This window comes from Pseudopodoces humilis, chromosome 1, assembly GCF_049639895.1.
Source record: "Pseudopodoces humilis isolate 2021_Gansu_Grassland_sample_001 chromosome 1, ASM4963989v1, whole genome shotgun sequence".
NCBI classification, from domain to species: Eukaryota; Metazoa; Chordata; class Aves; order Passeriformes; family Paridae; genus Pseudopodoces; species Pseudopodoces humilis.
The window spans coordinates 100434930-100461337 of record NC_142200.1 but is presented as its reverse complement, the minus strand read 5'-3'; the positions used below and the strand labels follow the sequence as shown (position 1 = coordinate 100461337).

At 40.7% G+C, this 26408-nt stretch overlaps 1 protein-coding gene across 1 annotated transcript in view; it reads right to left on the bottom strand.

The window, feature by feature from the left end:
• Window positions 1-26408, bottom strand: part of VOPP1 (VOPP1 WW domain binding protein) — a 61474-nt gene that overhangs the window by 12884 nt on the left and 22182 nt on the right. Inside the window, exon 2 of the mRNA XM_005519097.3 lies at window positions 5289-5347. Coding sequence (XP_005519154.1) covers window positions 5289-5347 — 59 coding nt within the window. The remainder of the gene's footprint in view (window positions 1-5288; window positions 5348-26408) is intronic.

The following is a 26408-nucleotide window of genomic DNA, read 5'->3' as shown; positions in this document are numbered from 1 at the left end:
ACTTAATCAGCAAAGTAAGAGAAGCATGTGGAAATGTGCAAAAAAATTATTTCAAAACCCATGAAAAACCACAAACTCAATATATTCCCCATTCTTCTCTACAATAAGAAAAATAAATCACTCTTCCCATGCAGGGCAGGAACATGTTTTAAACATAAAGAGTATTAGCAAATATTCATTTTTTTAGGTTTCCATTAGTGTTCTTATGCTAATTCTAAATGAAAAATTAAACATATTTAATCAACACAAATGTGTACATGTGCAGTTGTCTGCTGTATGCAATAAACTGGTTTCTATGGCGGAAACATATTAGCCTAAAAATACAGCACTTCCACCTGCTTTCAACATTAATTCAGGCCCTGCTTTGGATAAGAATCAGAAGATACTAAGAGGCCTCTTTGTTCTGTTCTTCACATAATTACCAACAGCAATGATTAACACTTCCTTCCAGAGAAAATGTCCATGTTTCTCTCTGGAGGTCTTTCACCTAGTAGCACACCTTGGAGAAATCAAGACCGGCTTAAGACAAGGAACTCCAGGCAGAACTCAGATGCAAAATGTCAGTATTTAGGAGGTGGTAGAAGAAGATACAGACTACCAAGGAGGCATCTAGAAATCATCACATATACAAGGTGTGATGTTAGAAAAGACAAACCTCACCTACAACTAGTAGCTGTAAGGGACACAAAGTCCAGCAAGAAGAGCTTCTATCACTACACTGGCAGTGGAAGCAATCTGTGGACAAATCAGAGAGCAGGAGATGTCATTTACCCCAGCTTCAGCATAGCTTTCCACACTGCCTCCCTCAATATTCTCATAACCAAGTGCAGACCTTACAGTCTAGACAGGCAGGCAGCTAAATGGGTTAAAAAAAACCAGCAAACAGAAGCACAATGGTGAAGCTCAGAGGGCAGGGGATAATGGGTCCCTCTCCCTATGGGTGAGTCCTTCACTGACCCGGTGACATCAGCCATGGGATATCTATTGCTGTGGACACATGCCTACCACTCATACTCAAAAACATTCCTGTTGTTTTATAAATATGCCATGAAGCCTGGCAAGGAGAGGATTAGAAACATTCATCTGGAATTTATCACCTCATTAAAAGCCCCAGTATGATGGCAGCTAACCACTGAAGGACAAATAAAATGAAACAGCTTATGGAACTATCAATCATACCAGGAAATATACTTCACCCTGCAGTGAGGGGGACATTCACAATCATTCCAATCAAACCACTACTCATCAGCAAAACATAAGGCAGCCGTCCCGCTCCTATTCATGCCCAATTTAGAAGTGGAAAAACAACTGGAGTATCGTAAGTGCTGCTGGCATCTGCCTACAGGGGAAGGTGGTTTTGCAATCTAATGCATTCTCTATTGTTACTATTCACATTATTGCCAAGGAAGAAAAGTACCTTGACTGTTTCTTCTGCCAACCATCAGCACATCTAAGATAAGTCTGAGCTGGCTTACTCAAGTGAGCGTGGGATGAGGATCCTTTTAGAGCATCAGTCAAGTCTCTTGAGACAGCTTTAAATTCTGATTCACTTTCCATGCATCCACACAAGGAGGCGTATGATCTAATTCTTTAAGCAAAGTCAGGAACAACTTGGCTCCCTGCTTTTCCAAAGGATAGGAATTAGACTCCAATGATTAATTCCTTTCTTTGCTTTATATTTGCTTACTTATTTTTCTAGATCACATTAAAAAAAATTGTAATGAAGTAGGAGAAAACTACCTAAATGACAACAGTGTCTGGTGACTCAGGAGACAAGGACACGGAGAAATGGTTGGATGAGTTAGGGAAGTAAGAGCAGTCTTGGAAGTTGTCTGTGCTAATGACAGAAGACCAACATTTGTCTCTCAAATTCTTGGTAAGCTTTCCATGTTCACTTCTGGTCTGAAATAAGCTGTATCTTACACAGGAGAGGGAAAAGATTTTGGAAAATTATCAATTCCTCAGTCTAGCCTTAAGAAATGGAATTACATTTGGAAGAAACATCCTTGAATTAAACTAAAGCTGATGATGATATATGAAGGATACAATAATTATGTCCATTGGAAAAAGTACTTTAAAAAAATACTAATACAAATAAATAATTGGACAGAAAGATGTATCATTAGTTCTGGATCAGTGATCTCCAACCTTTGCCCTAGATGTTAAGACAGAAAGCATAACAGACAAATTTTAAGAAAGTTTTGAGAAGTATCTCTGATTTTTCTTTTTAAAATTATTATACTGGAATGCAGACTGAATAAAATAATAATAAAAAAACCTAAAAAAAAACCCTAAAAAAAACTTATGCTCCAAAAGAGGAGCTGTCATATAATTGCAAGTTTTACCTGCCCAAATCTAGCTGAATTTCCAGAACACTTCTTTTGGCACATGGTTCTCTGGCTTAGCAGACACATTCTTATCTGTCTCTGGATGGCTGAAGGAAAGATTTTCTTTACAGGAAAGATTAACTCAGCTATCTTGCCTTTAAACTTCCAATAAAAGCAAACCACCACTTTATATGACAGTCCACCAGATTTCTATTACTGTGGGTAATTTAAACAGAGGCAGTCACTTTCTTGGAGGATGTGCCTACCCAGAAGTGATAAGGCATGCAAATGGGCCAGTTCAGGGATACCTTGGTCCCAGCATGCCACACTGCATTTGTGAATAGACACAGCATTTGGCATTTCTGAGCTGACATGCCAACCTTTTCATTATAATACCAACTGTCTCCATGAGAGATGTGACATAGTGCCAGCATGGGACTGAAATCACAAGGAAATCATTAAAAGGATTGCCTTGCTGCATTTCGTAAGTCTCCAAAGATAGTCTCAAGACCAAAGGAGAGACAACGTGTAATAAAAGGGTAGAAAAAAGTTTGTTCAGAAAACCAATGATAGAAACAAATGGAATCTATTGCAAACTCCTTTAAATATAAATCTAAATATATCTGCTTCGTATGGACTGTTGCTGCAGAAATTGTAGGATAAAATAAAACCCGTTTCACTACAGTACATCCCAGATCTAGATTTGTACAGAGGAGGCACTCTCAGGACAAAGTTATATATTATGCCTTTAGATGATTTAACATGTAACCATATGCTGATGGAGACGATGCTATTCATGCCTCCTCCCCCACAATATGCAGAATACTCCCTTCCTCCCATTTCACCAGTGTTTGCCAAAAACTGTACCAAGCTGATTCAACACTGACTTGAATGTGCTAAAATGAACAACTTTCTGTGGGATTAGCAAATTGAATTAACTCAGTAAAGGGTCAAACAAGTGCTGAAGCAATGGGACTTCACCCTAAGATATTGAGATTGGAGTTGTGCCTCTCCTCCACCACACAGGTGTGAAAAACAGTGCAGGTAGGAAGCAGCTGGGGACCCTTGACAACAGAAACTGAAACTGCAGAACTAACAAAGTAGAACAGCCCAGGCACCGCAGACCTGTACGACCTGTATTGCTTTGGCGCATCCCCCCCTTTAAACCTACTGAGCTCCTGTGCACTCAAATACCCTCTCCCCACTCCTTTCCCTATTCCTTCACTTGTCCCACATACTGTCTATCCTCTGAGCTTTACCATCCCCAAATCCTTTTCGCCTTTCCCTAGTGTTTCTTCTTGACTACTTACAATCACAACAAAAACATTAGCATTAATGTGACACCCATCACCACTGGCACAATTGCTGAGCGCACACATCCTGCCCATTCCCCCCTTCCTTCTTCCATTTACTTGCACTGTTCAGGAGTGGCAACCACAACACTTTCATGCAATGACTTGAGTAATGCCATGCTGCAGTAACTACCACAAAACACATGATGACTAGTGACAGTCTTCTGATTGACCTGACACTGTCAATACGCAACAGATTTTTTTTGTAACTCTTGCTTTTGCAGGACTCTGTATGTACACAAAGGGTCTGAACCAATCTCCAAGTAGCCATCCCTTTATATTGCTTAGAGAGACAAACACTATCTGTGAAAGCACGTGGGCAGAAACGTAAGCAAAACACCAAGGTGATGATGAATAACATTGAATGTCAATGTACAGTTGGATTATCATAATTTTATAACATCCCAGCTTCTTTCCCACATTGCAGAAAAGCAAAATAAAATGTAGGTGGAACTGAAGTCCTGTTGTTATTAGCATGCAGAGAAAATGAACTTATTTAAATTCCCCCATATGTTCTGGCCAACCATCTATGAGTAATTCTCAACATTTCAGTCACCTGAAAAAAAGGCAGTGAGTTCTAGGCACAAACACTTCCTAAGTAGTTAATACCCAGGATCACAGACGATCAAATCATGGTGTTTCATTCTTTCTGTGGGCTTTGTTTCGCAACTGGCTTCCTGGCTGCTTTTTGTTTCTAGCATTTCTCTCCTGCTTCTGGCAGATGAAGTGGAGGTGGAAAAGAAAAGGGAGGGAAGTTCTTGGGTAGCATAAGGATTACAGTAACTTCCAATCCTTCAGAAAGAAAGAGCTTGCTCAGGGAACAGATAACCTAATGCTCTTCCACCTCACTTCATTTTTGTTTTAAAAAACTTACGTTTAGAGTTGTTTGCAATTATGAAGTTATACAACCCAGATACAAAGTTTACTACATTTATCTCCTTTCTGTCCCCAAATCCACATGAAATGTACCTCTCATCCACATACTTCCTCCACTTTGTCATTGCTGTGGGCAGTACGAAACAGAAAACTGCAATTAAAGAGATCCTCAGTCATACACCTACAGGTCATTGACATTTGGTTCATACCCAAGCCTGATATGAATGTAGATGCCACTCATCAAAAGGACAGTTAATGCCATGGGTAACAAATCATCTCAACTCTCTAAATTAAACAACAGTATTAGCACAGGGACAAAGTTACTTTCAAAGCATTCTTGCTATTCTGTCTGATTACCTGTCCTTGTTCAAAACAAAGGGATAACTGTCTTCACAGTGCTCTACTTATGTTTCCTTTCACTGTTCTGAAATAAGAGCTGTTCAAGTACTTGAGTTTTGTTTTCAGTTGGAAAGGTCATCTGGGGTATGTGGCAAAATGAATCTGTACACTTTTTTTAACAAGGAAAAAGAGAAAGAGATGGGTTACAGGGAAGAGGGAAATGAAAGTTTCCTGCATCTTCATTTTCAAATTTGCAAAAGTCTCAGAGAAGTTATAGAAAAAGTATAATTAGTAAAATTACAATCTTATCTATAGTATAGATAGCAAAATCTAACAATCTAAGAGCGTACAGAATCTAATTCTCTTTTGAAAAAGAAAAGCAATGACTACTTACATATAATATGTAGGATATAATCCTTCAAAATACCAGCAATGCTTTTTGGCCTCTGTACACTACAAAGAAAGAAGAATATGATATTAATATTTACATAGGATGATGTACAGTTATAAACACAAGCTTAGAGTATTTATAAATACTGTGACTCTGAGCAGTTAGGAAAGGTTTGTATTCCCAAAGATTTCCCAATCCAGATACACACAGCAAGAGGGAAGTCAGTTCATGTAAATGGCAATGTGTCCTGCCAGGATCCAGATCCCCCATGCAGCCCCTTGTCCGCAGGGCCCCACCAGCTTCCCACAGTTCCCGAACAAAGTCAGTACATTTGGCACAGGATCCAGCTGCATGTGTTCTCTGGCAGAACTGCTGCCTTAAAAGACCATGGACAACTTAAGAGCCCATGTGTGGTTAAAGCCCCTTACATGACCTCCAAGGCATAAGCAATTTGATGATACTACACATATGATTACATAGTAAATTCAACAGTTATAGGGAATTATTTATCTTTCTGGGAGTGTGGGACTTGTGAAGCCAGGCTCAGGAAGGAGCAGAACGGAGAACCACTTATCCCATCTCCTCTTCCTACAGCTTGGAAATGTCTCAACTGTTCATTAAAGTAGTGAGGAAACTGCTTTCTGCAGCTCAGGGGTATTGTTCTCTTTTGCAGATTGCCAGTGCATCCCTGAGAAAGGATTGTGACAGGCATTTTCTCAGCATGTGTGCGCCAGCGACGTGAGAAGCGCTCATCATTACGGGCACTGCCAGAGCGCAGGCGGCAGCTCGGAACAATAGCAGCCCCTAATAAAGAAAACCAGATGTCAAGCTCCAACTCTACACAATGCACAAAATATTTCTGTGTATCCCACTGACATCACTAGCACAGAATGCCATCCTCACTGCAGACACAACTTCAGCAGCTCTCCTGCAAGCTGTATTACCCATCACACATGGGCAGGGCATTGTGGGATGCCCACTGCAGAGCAGTGAGGAGTATCTGGGGTTTTAACAACAATTCCCTCTGCTGCTCACACCTGACACCTGATGACAGAGAACCCTTGGCACACTGCCAGTGTTTGGATCATTATTCACGTTCACTTGGCAGCTCACCTTTAAATAATAGCTCATTTAAGTTTATTAGCCTTCCCAAATCCCAGAATACTAAATGAATCCAGTTAAGACAAAGATGAAGTGGTTTTAGATTCTTGACTCTCACTCTTCATGAATAAAAAAGGCTGCAAACTCTTTAATGAGTGTCTGATGAGCTAAATCACAGACAGATCAATTACAGCCTGCAAAGACAAACTGCTATGGATTAAATTGTTAAGAGTGGTACAGGGGATTGAGGGAGGAGAAGGAGGAGGAGAAGATGCTTTTGATGCATGTGATCAGGCCTTTCTCCAGTAACACAACAGGCTCACACCAGTCTTCGAGGTGCACAAGCTCTAGCTTATGCTGGAAGGACCAGCCCTCTTTCTCTAAAAAAACAAAGCAAAAACCTTGTTCCCCTCTCAAATTGATGCCATGGTCCAGGCAGTCTATTCAGGAGGACTCCTTAACTTCTGCTGAAGCAAGTGTTGTTCAAAGATCCATCTCTGCATTCACCCTATTCCCTCTTTTTCCCCACCTCCTTCAAATCTTCCAACTTTTTAGCCCTTCCTTCAAAATATTTTCACCAGCTGGCTGTTTCCTCTTACTCTAAAATTAGAAATATGTCAAGTTTCTCTCCATAACAGTATGCAAACCTACATGCATTGAAAAACCCAATAGGCATGCTGCCAAGTCACCGAAAAATATTTTGGCTCTTCACCTTTGAAGGCTGTAGAGCAGCAGACATTGGCTAAAATCCCAGTGCCTGCAGGTCAACCCCCTGGGAAGCCTCATTTCAGAGTACAGCTCGGGGTGTGCACTGCCATTAAATGGCATAAATAATTTTTTTTCCTTCCTGCTTCTCAGCCAGTATGAGTCACCATTTACCTCAATAGCCTTGAAGCCTTTTGTCAGTCTCAAGCATTTTAATTGATGTTTTCCCAGAAATGTTTCTGAGCACGTGGAGCCTGCACACCCTTTGTAAGTGTAAAGCAGACATTTATATTCAGCACTCTCCCCCTACATTTTAATCTGCTTTACAAGTTCTAAAATGAATTGGGAAGATTCCCCCTTCCAACATCTCCCTAACTGTAGAATTTCTGTTCTGCCTCTAAATAGTTCTCTTTTTCAGGCAGCCAATATGCTTATTGCTGTCACAAGAAAGGCTCCAGCCTGGGCAAGTTCTTTCCAGCTTACAGAGCTTAGGTACCTGCACTAAACATCCTTTGGTGCCCAGATTTAGTTTTAAATTGTCCCTAGAAGAACAGGCACCAATCCCAGTTCTGCCTTTCTTTAATATCACAGTGCTATGAATACTGCATGGCAGTTGCTCAGCTCTCCTACATAGGAACCGAGCAAAAAAAGCAAGTGGACCTCAAATGTGAGCAGCAGAGCCAAATCTGATCCACATGACACGTCAGACAGATTTACACGCACAAGGGCAAACCGCCGAGCTCCCTGCTCAGTTAAACTCCCACCCATCTCCATGGCAACTTTACTCCAGTAAAGCCTGACACAAAGCAGGCGGCTACTAACCACCCTCTCTACTGCTGGTTAGCAGACTTCGCAGGAACTCGCTGCTGAGAGTCAATCGAGAATGTCACTGCCTCTAAGGATTTGAGTGCCTTTAGCACTCAGGCACCAGAGACACAAACGGGGGTCAGGGTACAGATTAGCTTTTCCCACCCCACATACATCCTCTGAAGAAGGCTACTATAATCTGCCACTTGCCAAGATCCAAATTATTCTTCTGAGTGGTACTGGCCTCAATAGCTAAGCTGGTGGAGAGCCATACAAGAGTAAGAGGAGACATATGCCATCAGCATCAGGCTCTCAGCCTTTGGAGAGCAATCTCCTTGTAGTTGTTTGGGACTATTAAACCCTCAAGAAACCACAGCTGGCAGGGGCTCGCTGCAGCCCACAAACCAGACACAAAGGGAAGATTAGTCATATTGCTGCAGCACAACAGAACCTCACACATCAGGACGGGTGCCACCCCACCAGCTCCCATACGAAGACAGGCTGTATCTCAGATTTACTAACAAGCATTCATTCATGTATTTAAAAAGCCATTTACCTATTCACTAATAGCCAAAACTTTAGTCTTTAAGATTAGGTACAGCCCGCCCTACTGATACTCCCAGCTTTTCTAGGGAAAGGACTTTGCACATTTCTCTTATAAAATTCTCCCTTCTATGCCCTTTAAGAATTTGGCACAGCTATAAAATATAAATATGAGAGTACATTCATTTTAAAAATAAATTATGCAGGTCTAATTGGGTGTGCATATGTAATCTTTAGAGAATTAATGGTATGTGAATTAGCCAGATGCTTGAATATATTCCTTAAGCTTGCAAAGAAAAGAAGAGGAAGAGAAAAAACACAAGACTTGGTGTTTTGTTTTTCTTATTTTAAATAAATCAGCATCTGTCTTGTAGCCTGTTTTCTCTGCAAAACAGTAGCAATGTGAATTGCAAGCTGTCCTTTTTTGCGGCCTCTAAATTACTTCAGATTTCCTTTAAAAAAGGAAACCTGCTTCCTGCCACAGATTGATATTGCAAATGTTACAGCTGCTAGTAAGAGCAATGAGAAATAGGAGTTACCGAAACATTAGCCAAAGGCTGGTTTTGATCACACCATAAAACACAGAACACAAAATGCTCATGTACACACATGGTGTGGGGGATGCTAGAGCAGGCAGCCTGCTCACTGAATGTCGGGTGGTACTCCACAGACAGGCTTTGCAGGATCTGCAGAAATACTGTCTCTAGCAGGAGTATCCTCCACACTGCACACCATTATCTCTCAGTCCACAGGACAACAAAAAGAAAATAGATCTGATCAATTAATTACCCTTTGTAACCAGGGGATTCACAGCCAGTACCTTCAATGGAGGTTTGGAAATTAATAACAAAAAAGTAAAAGCAAATAAAGCCCCATATGCATATTTTAGTACAAGCACAGTGTTTTTGTTATGGGTACCAATGAAAAAAGCAGCCTGCTGTGGACAGCCATGCCTGTGGAGGGCAGATAGAGGGCAATTTCTATCTGTATGCTGAAGGGACATCCAGAGTGAGTTTGTGACATCTGCTCAAAGACAGATTCTGTAGGCGGCATGGGGCTGCTATCAGTCACAAGGCCAATGAAAACCTATCAGTTACCAGCAACAGAGGGCAAGCCTTTCTTTTCCATTATGTATTATAGTTATAAGGATCCAAGGTAGATTCAGGTATTTATCAGTGACCTGCCATACTGATATGATGGAAATGGCTCCTGGTACTCTGGGATGACCTGCTTAGTGGCTGTAACCTCCCACTTAGCTAGGTATATGCTACACATTAGTAGGGTTCAAGATGATCCACATGCCAGTCTTGTGGCTACCGCCTCTGAAGCTCTGCTCAGATTAGTACACAGATGAACAGAAAGAAAGAGCTAGAAGTATCTTTGACATCTTAAACATCTTATTGTTTCTGAGCATCACACAATCTTATTCCAACACAGAGCCAGAACTCTGTCTTCCATACTCCTGGTTCAAACTAGTAACAGAAAACAGGAAGGACAACATGTTTGTCACCATGTGGCTCCACAGCATCTGAGAAACAACTGTCTATACCTGCTGCCTGTTACAGAAGACCACTTGCAAAACTCAGATCTTTCCTGGTTTTGTTGGTCACTGCACCTGGCAAATACTTGATGAAACCCAGACAAAATGAAGATAAAGTCTATGGTGCAACTCCAGACTAAATAAGCAGTTCCAGAAGGCACATTATTGGCTACGAATCACAATGTTTTATGGGATCTGACCTTTAAAACTTCATCAGTTTTCAGAACACTATCCCTTTCAGTGCCTAGACAAGAGCTGGAAGCATTATGAGATACAAGCTGGGCTGTATCAGAAGGACTTCTGTGTGCTGAAAGTTTGAAAGACTATTTGCAGACACAAGAATATGAGGCATCCTGTTCTCCCATTGCCAAGAAAAGGGCAAATTATCCATTAAAGTAAGAGACAGCATATTCTGAATCTGGAAAGTGTAGCCTAAGGTTGAAAACAGTTTGCTAGAGAAAACACATTTTGTTTTAGCCTTTCCTGAATCCATCAAAATTCATCCCTACTTCTTTCCTGGTGATACCAACAGCTGAGGGTGAAAGTAGGCCGTTTGCAGAACTATTCTAAGACGCTGAGCTCGCTATTTTGGCTTTACATCTCTTTCACCAACACCAAGATAACAAAGCTATATAACTCACAGTATAAATAATGATTTTCATATATTTCCTAAGAAAATTAAATGGTTTAGTTAAAACTTTTTGGTTAAGACAATTTGTTTTGGTTAAGACATTTTCTTCTCTAAGAAAGAAGGGAATATTTATGATAATAGGATTTGTAAAAGAAAAATTTTTCCACCTTGAATTAAACAGAGTGTGTTTTGCAACAGTAAAAAATTTCAGCACAAGCATCTAATTCTTATTACTTCTTGTGTTGTTCAGAGCACACATATTAATTATAGTATTTTTATTTAGAATTAATGTGGGTTTAGCATTAGACAGCTTCCCATCACAAAGCATTATTTTACATTTAGATCTATTAACCTTTCCCACAGAGGAAATACAAATATCCCTTGTGTGACATTTCATTTAAGGAACCTGACTCATTTATTTGCTTAATTTTCTTTTTTTTTTTCTTTTCCCCAGTATGCAGCAAATTGCAAATGCACTTCAGTCCCAGAACAATGCAATTTCAATTGAACATAATTCCCTCATCCATATCCAAGGGAGGAAAAAAGAAAAAAAATGAAAGGCAAAGCAAGGCACCCTTATTTTTCAGAGCCCACAACAGGGAGGGTGCAGGGCCGGTGCTCAGCACCGCGGACAGCATCCTCCCTTCCTGCAGTGCCCCGGTGCCGCTGCACCTTCCCACAGCCCGACTGGGGCAATAAATCATCTACACAAAACCTCACCCATACACATGGCCTCACTCAGCTCTCAGTTCTCTCTCTGTTCTCACCTACACCTACTAATAGTAGCTACACCTACTAATTATCTCCTCGCATGTGTGAGCACTAATAGGAGAAATTAATAAGCACAACTACCACAGAATCACGGAATATCACAACTTGGAAGGTCCCCGTAAAAATCATTCAGTCCAAGTCCCTGTTCCTCACAGGACTACCTAACATTAAACCATATGGCTAAGAACAACATCCAGATGCTCCTTGAACTCTGACAGGCTTGGTGCCACAACCACTTCCCTGGATAGGCTGTTCCAGTGATCTTCTCAAGGAAGAATCTTTTCCTAATGTCCAATCTGACCTTCTGCCAATGCAGCTTCATTCCATCTTCTCATGTCTTACTGCTGGTCACCAGAGAGAGATTAGCAACTCCCCATCCACTACCCGTCTTGAGGAAGTTATAGACTTTAATGAGATCACCACCAAGCCTTTTCTCCACACTCCACAAAACAAGTGATCCCAGCTGCCTCTCATTAAGTCTTGCCCTCAAGGTCTTTCACCACCTCAGTCACCCCTTCTCTTCTTGACACTCGCCAATAATTTTATGTTCTTGTAATACTGTGGCACCCAAAACTCCAGGTGGAGCCACACCAGCGCAGTGTAGAGCAGGACACTGGACCAGCCTCCCTGGACCGGCAAGTGATGCAGTGCTTGATGTATCCAGGACAGTTGGCGCTTTTGGCTTCCAGGGTATACCACTGACTCATATCCAATTTCACATCAGCCCAAAGCACCATCAGACCACCTTGGATGGAACAGCTGTACTCAATCTTTTTCAAACGGTTTGGAAAGCACAGTTAGGACAGTTGTCATAGTTATGTGAAATAAGCTCAGTTCTACATCAGAACGTCAAAACAGATGCTTACAAAAGTGCCAAGTGAGCTTTGGTATCAGAGAAGTTTAGGACTTGCTTTACCTTCTTTCTTTCATTTCTACACCCATGAATGCAGTAATAATTGCACAAATAGAAAACCTGGGGAGTGGGGGCATTTAAACCTTCCTGGTGGAATTAACCCTACACTGAAGGTTCTAATGTTAAACTTGCAAGAAAGCATGAGCCATGCCACATACTGAAGGCATTTTCACCCAAGAAAAGCAAAACACACTCAACATTCCACTGGAGTTTCTGCAGTTTCAAGGGGGGTAGTGGCAGACTTTTTTGTTCCAACTGCAGGAAAACAAATAGATGTAACATTTTCCCAACTCCACTTGCAGAGGTTGATCCATTCCAAACGGTACTGTACAGGTTCCACAGCTCCAAAATTGAATTTAACTTCTGCAACTACTCTATCTACTTCTATAAGTTCATGAGAAATAAAGCCAAGGGTATTATTATTTGCAGTCTTTAACTACAGAACAAGTCACATCATAAAACAGCCCATAAAGTAGGGTGTCAGAAACAAGGGATCACTTGTCAGGAATCAAAAAGAAGACCATCCTAGAAGTGAGGACATCACTATTTACACCCTCAGTCTCTTGAACAATGAAACAAACCTGAATTAAATTTTTCATATAAAATGATTTGGTGATACGATGTTTTAACTTTTATGCCTCTAATGAACACCATGAACACAGACACCAAACCAGCTTTCCTTTGACTAAGAACTGGAAGCTTGGTTCGTCTCCAGCATCAACCACTTTTTGCTGGCAGGAAGCAATGCTATTTAGGGTATATTAAGGGCAAAGTCTAGTTTTAGGTTTCCCTGGTTTTTATCTAAAACTACCCCAGTCCCTGCTGAACTGGCAAATTTGCCTGTTTCCTACATGCATTTCGTTCTTACACTTTACCATCCCAAGAATGAAAACAACCTTTAAATTACCTAGTACTTAAATCCTCAGGGGTTGCCTTTCATCTACCAAACTAATAAAACCAAAGGAAAGAAAGACTGAGCAAAATAAGATTAATTCAGACTCAATTTTCTTAAGTCATTTGCAGTGCAACAAGATTGAGACACTTAAAAGCACTGCATTACAGATGCTGTTTAGTGTAGTTAGGACAGCCCATCAAAGGCTGCAGGAAAATAGATTTCCTGGATGGTTCCTAGGACATAGGGCAGCTGCCTTGGGAGTTCCCAGGCTCTGTTCTGTTGATGTTATATTTTCCCCCCCATGTGCTCATTTGTTCCACAGAGAGAGACAGCACGAGCTGAGAGGGCAGAGCGCAGCTGCATAATCACAGCAACTCTTGCTTCTCTCTCCCTAATACCCTTATTTTTCATTCTTGACATTTAATCCAGGGATGCACACCTTCCTCAGATGTTTCTTATGAGGAGTTATTGCAAAACAAAACATTTTTTTTACTCAACTAAGACTCTTATCTTTTCACTTTTGTGAGATATTTAATCTAAAACTGCAAATACTGGATCAAAATGCTCTGTGATTAGAAGTCTTGAAAACATCTGTAACACTGAAGGTATCAAATCCTCAATCCCAAAAAAAAAAAAAAGAAAAGAAAAAAAAAAAGGAAAAGAAAAAAAAAAAGATGCAGAGTCCACGACCAATCACACACCCAGTGGTGCAGGGAACAAAAGAAATCAATAACAATGAAATATTATCTAAGTGCTGTTGCTGTTACCTGGAAGGTAAGAAATGCCAAGGCAAGTTCTCACCTTGAAGAGGTTATTCTAGAACCCCATCACGTTTAGTGTTAAATTGTTTTTAGGAGCATCTGTTAATTTTAAATCAGATTACACATGTCACGTGTACATTAAATTAGTAAGCATTTGAACACAGTGCAGATTAAAAAGGTTACCTTGGAAACATTCTGGTATTTGAAAAGCAGTTTCTAAAAAACCCTGGCAAGTGAGAATCCAGGTACTTCTTTGAGGAGAAGCACTTAGTTGAATGCTTTGTTGGGGGAAGCTTCATACTTGGTCAACTCCCACCTGCTTAACAGTGAAGTAAATTATTACCTACACACATTAACAGCCATCATTACTGTGTCCTTCACATCCTCACAAGGCCACTCAGTCTCTCAAGGGAAAAGCACCAATGTATAATTGATGGTACAGGTCCAACCTGGTTTAGTGACCATACTGGGACTGGAGAAACAGTTCAAAAGGAAACTTTAGTTTGTTCATTCCAGCTACATTAGACTAACTGCTCTGAAGTAAATGCTGAAATTCAGATGGCCACACAGCAAAGGCAGGCATTGTGTGGTCTGCAAGGCTGGCTCATCAAACAGGGATGTCATACAATCACCTCCATGTCACAGTCCAGAAACCCACTTGCTCTGGGACTCAGTTACAGGAACACTGGGAGGAGTTTATGGGCCTGGGTTCATCCAGGCTAATAACAACATTTTTCTATTCCTGCACACAGTCTATTAAAATTCCTACTGATCAGCAGCAAACATCTCTGTCTCAAGCCGAAACTCTCCTCACAGGAAGAAACAGCAGAAGAGCTGACAGAATGTAATTTGTATTTGTTTAAAAAGTCAATTCAAGCTTTTAGAGAGATACTGTGTTGTGGCTTTTAGGCAGACACTCACCAGGTAGATTGAAACATCAATGTCTTTTAATTTAAACTAAGAACCTAAACTGACTCCTTTCAGACAGTCCAATACACTGCCATAGCAATAGCATATGATTATTAAATTCCAGTGAGACAAATCTAATAGCTGTACTTCAGAACTACTTATTTGAGCAGGAAGAAATACTAAGCATTTGTCCTTGGAGTATTTCCTGTTAAAGGACTAGAATAGCAAATAAACAGACAACCCTTTCAGTCAAGTAACAATGCCTTACTGATGGCAAAGCATTTTTCCAAATGAAGTAACTTCCTACGTAAGACCTTACTATTTGCTTTTCTTTTATTAGGAGCCTGAATGTACCTAAACAATAATCTACAATGTCCCAGACTATCCAATTTCAACATAAACCACTAAGAATGTGACAGATCTCTTCATTTAAACCAAAAGCACATGAGTTCTGGCATTTTTCTTAATGGATAATTTCCTTGCTTTATCACCTGATTCTTATCACACTCAAATTAGCTTCCTGGAAGAAGAAGAAAAAAAATATTCTTAGGATGACTGTTTAGAAGGAGATACTGGATACACATAACCAGACAAATTTGCATAATCTCTGGTTATGTATAGAAGCCACAACTTGGCTCACACTTCCTTTCACCTCTCAAACCACTCACTTCTCAGCTTGATTTAGGACATGCAGGATGTGGGTAGCTTTTTACATGCCTCCTCTCACTGTTATTCAGTGCATGCCCCCTGTTCAAACATCTGTCCATATACACGGATTTTTCTGGGACACCATCAAGCTTCCATTAATAGCAGTTAAAATGCAAATGTCCTAGTTCTCACTACTGGACCTCTTGCTACCACCCTTGTCTGTGGTTCATGTGATAACTGTTTATCTTTATTCCAGCTTGCAGATAATAGATCGTATTTGTGTGTTGGGAAGTTATTTGAAAAGACATAAAAAAAATTTTGGGATGCTGCAGTGAACTCCGGTCTTTCCTTTGACACAGACCACACAGACACCAAAAAACTTCTTACTAAGGTTATTTCCTCCCAAGAAATATCTGAGGTTACCTCAGGGATGTTCTGCAACTGAGAAGTACAAGAGTAAGATGAGGCATAAATGAAACATTCGCTCTTCTTTAACACATGGCCTACACTCCAAAAAAGCTCAAGATCCTTGCCTGGAGGTATTGCTATGGATGGATAATAGCATGAAATATGGCCATAAATGTTTAATTTATAAACCTAGCAGATAGAAAATTATTCAACTAGACTGAAAGTGCTGAGGATTTTAATAGTGCCTGCCTACACTAAGAGATGGAAATAGTACCAAGAGCTCAGAGACGAGCACAGACACACTTGCATATTTTGGTCAGTGTTGATAATGTTGCATAAACTGAACTTTCGGAGAAAATTTAATCCCTGTGCATGTAGTGGGCAATTCCAGAGATTTCAAGGGCATTGCTTTTGCTTTCACAGGATATGGCTTGGCTTGCTGCCCCTCTCTTCATAGGCCTGCCAGCTGCTCTTCCAAGTGCTGGGTTCATCTCAGAGGGGAAACAGCACTGCAGTACAAAGGCGCTAATGCTTGCTCTTACATTTCTCCAGGGCAATTCTGCTCAGGCAAAGGACCCTTTATACTGTAACTACAAATGCAAACTCATGGATGAGAGAAAGAAAGAAAAAATAGGAGCAGCAGGGCAGAAAGGTGAAGAAGACAATGACATGCCCAAGAAAACCAGAAAAATATGAAGTGGAATAAAACCTAGGGCTAACTGGAATAAATGGCACTGACTTTGAGCCACAACCATGACTTCTTCCCATCAGGTTTCCCAGAAGGCTTCAGAGCATAGAAACCAACGGGGTGGCAGCCAAAGAAATTACAGAGGTAGTCTCTGCATTACTGGCCACTATACAGGAATGAACACATCTTGCAAAGGTACTGAGGAAGGGACAACCCCACCAGCTTTGTCATTTTTATACTACAGACAGACCGGGTGCACCTCTCCTCCATGCAACGCAGCATTACAATTTTTCACCTACAACCAAGTTTTGTACCTTGATCCCTGTCTGACACAAAAACATGACACCATGAATTATCTACAGCTCCTCATGTGAACCCAGGGCAGAAATCTTTTTATCATCTTCCCAAAGTGCAAGACAAAAAATAAATCCTTTTTTGTGTAGTGTGCTTAGCCTATAATTTGGGAAAGGAAAAGCCTAGCACCTTATCATTCCAAGGCTGCTTGCCTTTGGCTCACATTTGCTATCGTTCTTTTTCAATAAGAAGATGAAAACTTCTAATACTTAAATGCAAGGTTGCTAACCCATGTCAATAAAGCCACGTTCATCTGAAGTAGCAGAAATTTTATCAGTTTAGAGACTCCCAAATTGGACACCAGATACCAAATAAAGGTTCAGTCCTTCAAATATGTCAATAGGGCTCTATATACAAAGAAGACTCTTCTTACTACTCACAGTGCACCTGTGCTAAGGGGGACAGGTTTAGCTCTTCCCTAAAATTTTAAGTTACTGAATATGAACAGCAATATAATAATTGCCTTTATTCATTTCCACTCAAACCCAGAAATATACCAACCCATATTCAACACCTTTAAAGGAATGCCTATAAACTCCCATAGTGGTATGCAGTTTTCTAAAATGATGTCCAGCCTAATTAAAAGATCTCTGGCCATGAGTTAGGTAACATAACAAGGCAAAAGAATTGGACCACCTCTCTCTTCAGTTGAAGGGAAAAAATACATTCTTGCTAAATTGCTTTTCAAATTAAGAAACAATGCACTTATGCCTGATTCCTACAGCTGCTCTGAGAAGCATCTTCTTGAACTTTCAGAAAGGATAAGGCTCTGCCTTGTCATTCCTGACACAGGATCATGAGACTTATGGGAAGAAATTCAAGCCACTGGACTCCTGAAGGGTATTTAAGAAATCCTGTTTAACAATCATCCTTTAAAGCTTTCCTAGCTTGACTTTAGGGACTCATCCAAAGACCACCAAACGGAGTGGCTGTTGGGGATTGAGGCTTATATCTCTGACTAGGAGCATAAAATATAAATAAAATGGAAAATAGTTTGCTGCCAGCAGTCTTTACAAAAGGCTAAGACAGATGCTATTAGTAGCAGGACTTCTAAAGGAGAAGGCTGACTGTGGAAATTGCCAATTACCTCACTCATTACCTCACTGTACACTAAGGTGTCACTGAAGTCCTCAGAAATTCATACCAGCAACGACATTAAAGGGCCCACACAACACTGAGTAAACTGCTAGGCAACCCTTGGTACTATTTGTTTTATGGATGCTTCTGTTAGGCAGTGCCTTTTTTTAAATTAAAAACAAAAAATCAGCCTTTTGGGGGATCTATTTTCCTTTCCTCTTCTGACTTCAGCACAAACACACTAGAAAAACTAGAGCCACAGTACAAATAAAAATAGCTGAAGAACTTGCAGCTGTTGTTAATTTCCAAAGTATTCAACATTGCCGGTTTAATGATGGAACAATATGCTCCAGTTTCAGTCCTGGCACAAGGCTATCTGAGCAGCAGGCAGATATTTTAGCTTATGTGAATGCCAAAGGCAAGTCAACGACTACAGCAAGTAGGGAAAAGGAAGGAGGACAATATGATGTAAACCACTGGATGTCCACACCAAACATTTTCTCCAGCTTTTTGTTTCTCATTTAATGCTATTAGTTGACTCCCCAGCTGGATAGACCAGGCTTGCAGACTTACTAGCATGCCTAGCAGGAAAAAAATGTGCCTAATAAAAATTCATGAAGTGGAGAACATTTTTACAGCTGAAGAGCTGATTTTTCTATTTTAAGTATAGGGTGTTTCTGGTGCGAAATGATTTACACAGGGAAGTTTTACTCACTTATCTCCCTGAATAAACCAACTTGTCTATAGTCTGGATGAGTGGAACAAAGCAATAAAGTACTTGGTATTTGTAAAAAAAAAGAAATGAAACAAAACATGCCTCTTAAGCTTGGCAAGGAGAATCTAAATATTAAAACCATTTTTGAAACACTGAAGTCAGATGCAGCAGAAATCCTTTCTTAGTTACACCTCTTGAAGCTCTGCCTTCAGTTGCTAAGCATCTTCTCATGGATACCCACTCACAAACCAGACTGAGCAAAATTAGCAAAGAGACAATGCCTATAAATTCACACGCAACAGCCATAAGGAGCAATGAGAAGAAAAAGAAAATACAAAAGAAAAATGAAGACTTTACGTATAGGAGTAAAATTCAAAGGCTCAGAACTGACAAGGAAATTTGGAAACAGCTGATTATTCCTGGAAACACAGAGTTTCTGTCTTTGTTTGGCTTCATTTGCCTCATTCCCATGTATAAAGGCACAGTTAGAGGTCACAAAGCCAGAGCATTTAGGAGTTAATATCTAGTGGGAAAAAAAAAAATATTTTCCTCTTGTTAAGGGCCCACCAACAGAGCAGAATTTAAAATGTGGTAAATAACAGTTCTGAAGTGGTAAGTAACAGTTTTAAGGAGAGGGAAAAAAAAAAAATTTAAAGTAAGCCAAAGCTTGTAACATTGCCAAGAGCCCTCTATTATGCTCAGATATGGTTTTAATCTATTTTTTTTTCTTAAGGGAGGAAAAATAAAAAGGCCCCAACAATTCAGCCTTGGCCCAACAATTACAAAAGCAAAGGCTCAATCCAGCACTCAACAGATCAGAGACTTGGGTTCAGATAGCTCTATATAAATAAACTGCCTGGCAAATGTGACCTAAGTGGGGAAGAAAATGCCTGGTTGGATTGAAAAGTAGACATAAATAATAGTTTCACACGTAGCCCTGTGCCTTCCTGCAGGTAAAGAACAGGATTAAATCCCATTTAAAAAGGCAATTGACAGCGCAGATGTGGCAAAGCCATCACTGCTGAGTGCCTTAGGGCCAACAGCACTGTGCTCCTGATCTCAGCCCAAGCGTGGAGAAGAGCAACCAGCTGGACTTGGTGGAGCCTTCTGCAAAGGGACAAAGCAACACTGAGAGCTGTGGAGAGCCTGCTGGAGAGAGCCTGGTGTCCAGCTGTTCCTCAGGCTTCTGGGCTCTCCCTGACTTTGCCCTGCACATAGAAGGTGTCCTTCCTGATCCCTTCTCCCTGCTGATTAACAGAGCAAAGCCATATCCCTCTGGTGTCTGCAGAGACAGCAGTAACACAGTTCAACTCTTTATTCAAGTTAAGATTACTTGTTCTGGCTGTCCACAGCTCGGTACCTGCACATATGGCTGCTCCTGTAACAGATGATATCTGCACATAATAGGTCACTTCACAGGACAGTAAATGTATCAAGGCACACAGGCACCTATCCAGCCAGGTACTGACCTGCCAGGATGTAGTCCCCAGTCATAAAAGACAGAGCCCTCATTGTTTGAAGCAGGAGTGGCTGCTATTCAGAGGTACAGAGATAGATAGGGATCATTCACTGTATATTCTCTGAGAAGGTATCGGCTTCCTGACATATTTCATTTTCTCTATAAAGAAACTAGATCACAGAAGTGATTTTATTCAGCTTTTAAATCTCAGTCTTAAAGCTACCAACAGAGTGGGCAACTACCTGGCCACAGAGAAATTGCAAAACTAGGTAAAATTAGAGAAGTAAGGGAAACTGAGGAAACCTCCAGAAACAGAGAATCACACACCTAGCACCACAGCAATGCTCATGCACACACTGCAACATGGAGGCGATGTGTGGAATGGGTGAATTGCTGAAACAAGACCCTGTTCATGGCTGAGCCCCAACAAACCAATTAACACAGAGGGTTTGGAAGAAGAACTTAGCTGGCATTACACCAGTAAGAACATGCGCAAGTACAGCTTGTATGGCAGTTTGGAAACTTAGGGACCAGAGGATGTTTGTCACACTTCAAGCCTAGGGCAGCCAGAAGCTTTCAGTGAGATTTCAGGGCTTGTAATTACATCATCAGCTACTAAAGGGCTAACTGTGTTTTCTTTTGAGTAGTAAGAGAAGTGGTAGGAAAAGAACAGGAAAGAAAATATATCTCACTGTATAATTTGCAGGGGAGAAGCCAAAATGAAACCCTACATCCAGAATGACTAGGTCTGTGAGATGACTTGATGACTTATTCCAGGCACATCCACATGGACTGCTCTTACAATGTCCATTTAAACAAAAAGAAAAGAAAGAAAATATCATCAGGAGAAATCCTTCACTTTGAAACTGAAATCAGCAGGGCTATGCAGTGATATACTGTTGAAATTCTTTACATGTTTTTGTGTTGACTTTCTCTAACTCTGTTCAAAGAGAATGAAATATCAAACTTCTTTGTCTGCAGCCATCAGACTACAAAGCTCCCTGCTCATTCGTTAAAGCAATCATAACCCCTTGACTCTAGCAGCTGATCCTGGCAGTGGAAAGGAAGATCACCAATGTGAGACTGACAACTAAACAGCAAAGATTACTAAAAATAACAAACCCACAATGCACCAAGAAACTAAGGATGATCATCTGGAAATTCTTGTTCTATTTCAGATCAGCTCTGCAAAATTAAATCTAGCTATCACAGTAAAGGCATTCTTAATGGGTTAGAAACATATGCTTTAAACCAGAACAGATATTAGGAGACTGGAAAGAACAGGACAAACATTCTTCAAAGGATAATAGCTTTGAAGAAAGACAAAGATCCATCAAAAGAAGCAAGAAGAGAAGCACATGACACCAGCATACCAGATTGTGACCACTCAGATTACTGCCAATGACACTGATGAACACAAATGAATCAAATAATAATAATATCTTAAAAATGTATACATACAACCACATCCATCTGGATGACTGGGAGATGTGCTGCAGGGACACTGAAACAAATCCTAAGAGAGAAACAAGATCTGGACAAGCAGGAAAGGCGATGATGCTGTGCTGTTCACCCACTTCTGCAAAAGCAAAGAGATGGAAAGGAAAAATCCACACAAACTTATTAAATGATTGTCCAGATTACAGGGGCACAGAAGGAATCCTGTTCCTTATTAGACTTAATGCACAACTACCAGAACATAGCACATAACAGAGATATTAATCTTTTCCAAGCTCTCTTTTAGGAAAATTTAATCTTCTCACTGTCCCTGAGGTCATCTGCATCACTCTTCCAGCATCTGTCTTGCTCTAACTGATACTACATTTTAAAATTGCTTCAGTTGACCAGATGTTTTGGGGAGCACCCATACTCAGTGTACATCTTAGGAAAGTTTGAAGCGCTGAGAGGTTTTCTTGGAAAAGAATGATCATGACACTCTTAAATTCAGCAAGTAAAATTAAAAAGGCAGAGGTTTTGTTTTCAGCTTTAAAGAAAGAAAACAAAGGAAGACACTGTGAAGAGGGGACCAAAGCTCTCAGAACCTTGTATTGCTTTTGCAGAGGTCCAAGGCAAAGCCTAAACATAAAGCACCCAGAAAAAGGGTGTCAGCAGAGCAGTGGTCTTCTGACCTGCCCATCTGTGAGGTCTACCATTCAACAGAAAGTACAGGGGACAGCCACCATCACAGGCAGCTATGTCTGAAACCAGACCACTGTCTGTCCATCCATGTAACCAAACATGAGCAGTGCTTTTGTTTATCTGACACAGTAAAACACCAGAGGATAATATATAAGCAGATGGTACTAGTTTATATCTGTTGAGAGTTGGCAGGTAGTTTTACAGTTTCTGCATACTTAGAAATAAATACACTGTATAACAACTGTATAGGCATCCTTCAAGGCACACTTAACAAACCTTAGGCAAATAAAAGGCTCACAGGATTTTGCTGTTGTTGCTCAGTACAGAAAGCTCCCATGGGAAATGTGTTGAGTCCCATGAGATGCTTCTTCTCCCATGCCCCACAACCAGTGAGGTAACCACAGGCATTCTATTCTAGCAGAGACATCATGAGGCTCCTTTGGGCCCTGTGGGGAGACTACTGCTCTTCAAAGCCAACACACTGTACCTGGCACATAGTGCTGCAAACACACAATCTACCAGCATTGCAGGGCAAGAGCGTAGGAGGTGGCCAGATGAGCCAGTCTCACATACAAAATGCAAAACCCGTCAGATCTCTGTGCATGCAAGTTAACTGGGAAAGCTCCTCTGGTGCCTAGGCAGCTGCCAGCATTGCTGGAAACACTGCAGAAGATATTTACAGAAAACAAAGCCAGAATATAAAACAAATTATGAGAAAGTGCTGACTTCTCAGCCTCAAACAAAGAGCTCACAGCAGCCAGTGTGCATATGAGTGGGTCTCTGGATTCACTGGTTGGTTGACTTCTTTTCAGAGTGAATTCTTGGATTTGTCACTGCCATTTTCCTTTGTCAAGAGCCAGTAATATTGTTTTGCTAGTGGTTTATGCAGGTGTACTAGAGCCAGCAACTTGCACACTGGTTGCTTTTATTGGTCTATTAAAATGAAATGAAGCTGACACTAAAGCTTTTATAATCATTTAGGTTACTTCATTATGAGTTCAAGGCAGAAGAGCAACCAGTGGTGTGTTACACAAATGAGCAGGCAAAGGACATCTGTCCCTCACTCTAAAGGAGAAATCCATATGGACTGAAGGAAAAATCAACAGTGGGAAAGTTGGTTCACCAGAGTTTCTTCTGGTAGACAGCTGCTTATTGTACTTAGCAGCAGAAAAAAATAAACGGGAAATAAATTCACCAGAAGTAGAGTTTGACTCTACTTCCCAGGTATTCCAGGATGACTGCTATTGCACATTTATCATTGGCTGCATCCAGAAGCCCGTATCAGGAACCAGCCATGGCTGCATGGGAATAGGGACTATCAAAGTATAAAACAAAAGACACAACAGAAAGGAAGACGCAAAGAGAGGGTAAAAGCAAACAATGAAGCAATATTTCTTGTCCTGACAGCAACTGGTCTCGATACACCCACTTAACTGCTGCCGCATTTTGCATTCATGGCACAGAGTCCATGGCAGGACCTGCAGATAAACAAGGAAGGAAGCTGCAGGTGTTTACTGAAAGTCTTTCCCAGTGTTTGGGAAAAGGGCAGGACGAAGAAGGCCTACCAAGAATTTCACAAATTTATTTGAAGTCTAGATTGGATTTAGGAAGAAAACACGAGGAGCAGGATGATAGTACACAGATGCATAAAGTCTTATTTTGACTACCTATTTATGTTTTCATCCAAGCAGGAGCAAACCAAGACCATCTTGCAGTATGATGAACATCAAGGAAACCATCAGGTATCAAGGAATCTGACACCAGTTTCTTTTGCAAACAACCAAACTAAACATTACTGTTCATGTTCCTGTGCTTCTGCAAGTCAAGTTGGTTGGTGGTATAATACTACTTGCATTTCACAAGAAAACAAAAAAAGTAAGCGTACCCATGGTTCAAATTCTCAGAAGAATTTAGAGCTGTAACTGAACCAAGATTACTGTGCTTGAACTTCACATGCCATTCATTCAGCTAGCTCAGGTCTAAGGAACAGCATTAAACACTCTTCATTCACATGATATAAAAAGCACTGACTCTAAGTATCAGATGTGCTTATAACTGCCCTTCTCAAAAAGAAAAAAAAAATGTAACTAGCCATACATCAGCAAAATATAGAAACACTAAAATGTACAAAGACCTGTGTGAACCAGGCTGCATGCATTTGAATTGAAAAAGAATGGGCAAATCATTGAAGCAACATGTCTCTGAGAAAGCAGCACCCAAAGTCCTTGTGGTTTTCCATGAGGAACATTAAAACCATGGGCATATGATTTATCAAAAAACCTCTATGCTGATGAACAAACTTACAGTTACTATAGACCTGCACCTGGAGCTCACATGAAAAAAAAAAAAAAAGCAACCAACCCACCAGGTAAGATCCCTAGCAGCTGAGCTTTGTAGTATTTAATATAAGACACACTCAAGCATTAGTTAACAGCCCAACTACGTAATCTGACTGCTACAACACAGAACAAAATATATAATCCAGTTCCTTCACCAGGAGTTTGAGTCCAGACAATCAAATTAATATTCAAAAGGATCCATTTTCTTTATTTACAGCCATACCCAAATGGATGAAAATTACACGGATATGAATGCTAACAATCTACAGACAATTTTCAGCTCCTCTCCATCTAACCACTGTGACCATAGCGGCATTACTGTGATGACAGGGTTAGATAAGGGAGGCAAAATGCAGAGCAGAATGTGTTTTGAGGATTTTCCATTAATCTCTGACTCTCCATATACACCCACAAGTGGTCAAATTTGCCTACCATTTTCAAGGACAGATCACTATTAAGAGACCCTGACAGCCTGGAAGTCCCAACTTCATCTCATGGCCTATGTCTTGGCATGGGCGCCTTTGCCATCTCTCAGTCCAGCTGTGGCACTAAGAGATGTTTGTGATATACCATAAAGGCATCAGTGGCTCAGAAAATCCAACAGGCACCAAGCATCAAATTGCACTCCCTCAACAACACAGGCTAAAAGACAGAAAAGAAGACCAACACCCCATCCTGACTCCCTGCAAACTTACACACACCCCACCCACCTCAAACATAATGAAACAAATTCTACTTTCTCTCCTTTGTCTACAATGAAGTTTCATAGGATACAAAACTGAGCCTCTTATAGGGAAAACTACTCAGCTCACTGGAAGAGGACCCAGAACAGATATTGGCCATGCTCTTTGGTACACCACTATAAGACACCATCACAGCAGTGGCAGGACAGCAATAGGAAACAAAACTTAATCCTAAATAATAATTACAAACCACGTAATAAAACTTCCATTATCTAATACAGCTCTCTAAAGAGCCAGTTGTGATGATGAGCAGTCTTTATGCTCATGCTGCAGGAGGGAGCTGAGCGTTGGCTGCAGAAGCAGGACGTGTATTCCAACTGTCTTCTGACAGCTGCACTTATCCACACTCCTTCAGGCTAAAATCTGTCCATCTCCTCCTACAGGTATGCTCCAGCAAGCCTCTGAGCACTGAATTTTGAAAATTCAACTAGACTAGTCTCTCTCAGAGGAGGTGAGCACATAAAAATTTCCCCCTTAGCCAGCCCCATCAAAAGGAGTGAAGCTTCAGGAGGCATGAGTCAATATGTGCTTTCTGGTAGGTTTCATGCACTTTAGCTCTCTGTGTTGGAAAGTCCTTTACTACACTAATAACCCCTTGCAGAATAAAAGCAACTAAAAGTAACGCCACTGGAACCCAACTCAAACCAATGAGTTACTTTATTACAGTTCCTTAAAAGCTTAGACATTAAAATCAGCTGTATTTTAAAGATCAGTTTGAGCTCTTTTCCCATACAGGAGGTGAATCCCAAATTTTCAGCAGATATTAGTGACCAATTTCTCCCCTATTTTAAAGTGCACCTCTAAGTCCTTATTTCTGCTTTCCAAGAAGTGCTTGTAGCTAGAAATCAGATGTACAAAGAGGGAAAACTACAGTGAATAATCAGATAGAGCATCTGCCTTTCAAGAAGGTTTTAAAAGGATTGGGAGCCTTCAACTTGGAAAACAGATGCCTTGGGGATGAGGAAGAGCAAGGTTGA